Below are 2,363 nucleotides of genomic sequence, written 5' to 3' on the forward strand. Positions count from 1 at the left end.
GCCGCGCGCGCCGCCCGCGCCGCCGACACGTACTCGTCTGCAAGGCAAACGCACGGCCGTCTGCACGGCGCTGCCACGCGGCGCCCGCTCCCACAGAGCCCCGCTCCCCGCTCGGCTCCGGATTGCCGCCGTGCAGCCTCCCCCACCGCACGGACCCTTCCCGGCGCCTTCACGTCACCCCAACGCGCCCACGGCGCACGAGCTTCACCCCCAAAGAGCCGCGGAGCGCGCCGCGAGCCCGGCCCGCACCTGGTTTCTCCTTGGCCAGCTGCTTGTCGAGCGCCAGCATGGTCTTCTCCTCCTGGATGAACATGCGGTCGATCATGACCATCTCGGCGGAGGGGCTGACGCGCTGCGGGGCGGCAAGGGGCGCGTGAGGGCGCGGGCGGCGCGGCGGGACGCCCGCGGCCCCGCGCGCGGCGGCCCCTTACGCGCGACTCCTCCAGCAGCAGCAGCCGGTACTTGTTGAGCATGGCCTGCGTGCGCCTCAGCAGCTGCGCCGACACCACCTCGAACTCCTCGTCCACTGCGGCGGGGGCGAGACGGGGCGGAGGGCGCGCGTTTTGGGGGCGGTCCGGGCGCGTTGCGGGCGCGCCGCCGCCCCGCCGTCGCTCACCCTTGCGGTAGTCGTGCGCCGAGGGCAGCGCGCCCTGGTACACGTGGTAGGGCAGCAAGCGCTGCAGCGCGTCCTCGAAGGAGCCGAAGGGCGTCTTGTAGTCGGGGTGCAGCACGGCGCCCTGCTGCTTGTGCAGCTGCTCCAGGAAGCTGCAGGGGGGACGCAGGGCGCTGGAGCGGGCGCCGGGCGCCGCGGTCCCGCCGCCCGCCGCGCGCCCCTTACCAGGCCTCTTTGCTGGGCTGCAGCGCCGGAGCTTTCTTCAGGCTTCCGAGCTTGCCGTCGTACTGGGGGGAGAGCGGGATGCGTGAGCGCCCCGTTTCCAGCACCCCGGGGGCGCCCCCGCCGGGAGTGGGAAGGGCGCGGGGAGCCGGGCGGATCCGGAGCCGGCGGGGTCCCCAGGGACGGGGGAATGGGGTGGGAATGGGATGCCGCGGGTGCTGCCGGCGTTTGCCCGCGGGAGGCAACAGCCGCGGGGAAACGGGGCGCGTTTTTCCCAGGAAAAGCGCCGCTTTGGGCCCCGACTCACCAGCTGCGGCGCCTGCACGGGCGCGGCGGGCAGGAGCTGCGAGAGGCCCTTGCCCACCACCTGGATCTGCAGCGGCGCCTTGGCCAGGCTCAGCGCCGGCACGGAGCTCATCCCGGCGGCCTTGGGCTGCGCGGGGCACAGAGAGGGGCTGTGGGGCACGGCGGCGCCCGGGCACGGACGGCTCGCGGGCACGTCGAGGCCGGCGCGGCCACGGGCCCCTTCCTGGAGCTGCAGCTCGGCCTTAAATTCCCCTTCCCATCTGTAATTCCCGAAATCGGCAGCAGCAGCCTCCGCTCGGCAATAACTAACTGGATAAGAGCAGCGATTCCCAGCGGGTTTCCCTCCCCGAAGGTGCCGTTAGCACCGACGGCAGGAATTATTTTGCGGGCGCCTTCGGAGGCTTGCGGAGCTCGGGGCCAAATCCCCGGCAAGGTCCAAGGAGTCGCGGCAAGGAATTCCCCAAAGGAGCCGCAAAGGCAGGGATTCGCCTGCCCCGGAACGGGCACAGGGGCGGGAAGGGGATGGGAAGGGTCCTGATGGGCCCCGAAACGGGCACGGGGGTGGGAAGGGGATGGGAAGGGTCCTTACAGGTCCCAAAATGGGCACGGGGGTGGGAAGGGGCTGGGAAGGGTCCTCACCTGCCCCGAAATGGGCATGGGGGCAGGAAAGGGTCCTCACAGGTCCCAAAATGGGCATGGGGGGCAGGAAAGGGGCTGGGAAGGGTCCTCACCTGCCCTGAGATGGGCACCGGGGCAGGTAGGGCTGGGGAAGGGTCCTCACGGGCCCCGAAACGGGCATGGGGGCAGGAAAGGGTCGTTATGGGCCCCGAAAGGGGCATAGGGGTAGGAAGGGGCTGGGGAAGGGTCCTCACGGGCCCTGGAATGGGCACGGGGGCAGGAAAGGGTCCTCACCTGCCCCGAAAGGGGCACGGGGGTAGGAAGGGGCTGGAAAGAGTCCTCACGGGCCCTGAAATGGGCACGGGGGCGGGAAAGGGTCCTTATGGGCCCCGAAATGGGCACGGGGGCACGTAGGGCTGGGGAAGGGTCCTCACGGGCCCCGAAACGGGCATGGGGGCAGGAAAGGGTCCTCACGGGTCCCAAAATGGGCACGGGGGCAGGAAAGGGTCCTCACGGGTCCCAAAATGGGCACGGGGGCAGGAAAGGGTCGTTACGGGCCCCAAACGGGGCACGGGGGCGGGAAGGGGCTGGGAAGGGTCCTCAC

At 71.2% G+C, this 2,363-nt stretch overlaps 1 protein-coding gene across 1 annotated transcript in view; it reads right to left on the minus strand.

The window, feature by feature from the left end:
• Nucleotides 1-2,363, minus strand: part of LOC112956983 (BRD4-interacting chromatin-remodeling complex-associated protein-like) — a 12,321-nt gene that overhangs the window by 5,123 nt on the left and 4,835 nt on the right. The window contains exons 5-10 of the mRNA XM_026050472.1: nucleotides 1,143-1,268; nucleotides 839-900; nucleotides 617-765; nucleotides 432-526; nucleotides 250-352; nucleotides 8-37 (exon numbers count right to left, since the gene is read on the minus strand). Of these exons, the coding sequence (XP_025906257.1) occupies nucleotides 8-37; nucleotides 250-352; nucleotides 432-526; nucleotides 617-765; nucleotides 839-900; nucleotides 1,143-1,268 (565 nt within the window). The remainder of the gene's footprint in view (nucleotides 1-7; nucleotides 38-249; nucleotides 353-431; nucleotides 527-616; nucleotides 766-838; nucleotides 901-1,142; nucleotides 1,269-2,363) is intronic.

This window comes from Nothoprocta perdicaria, unplaced genomic scaffold (genome assembly GCF_003342845.1).
Source record: "Nothoprocta perdicaria isolate Ctin4 unplaced genomic scaffold, notPer1 scaffold_694, whole genome shotgun sequence".
In the NCBI taxonomy this organism is placed as follows: Eukaryota; Metazoa; Chordata; class Aves; order Tinamiformes; family Tinamidae; genus Nothoprocta; species Nothoprocta perdicaria.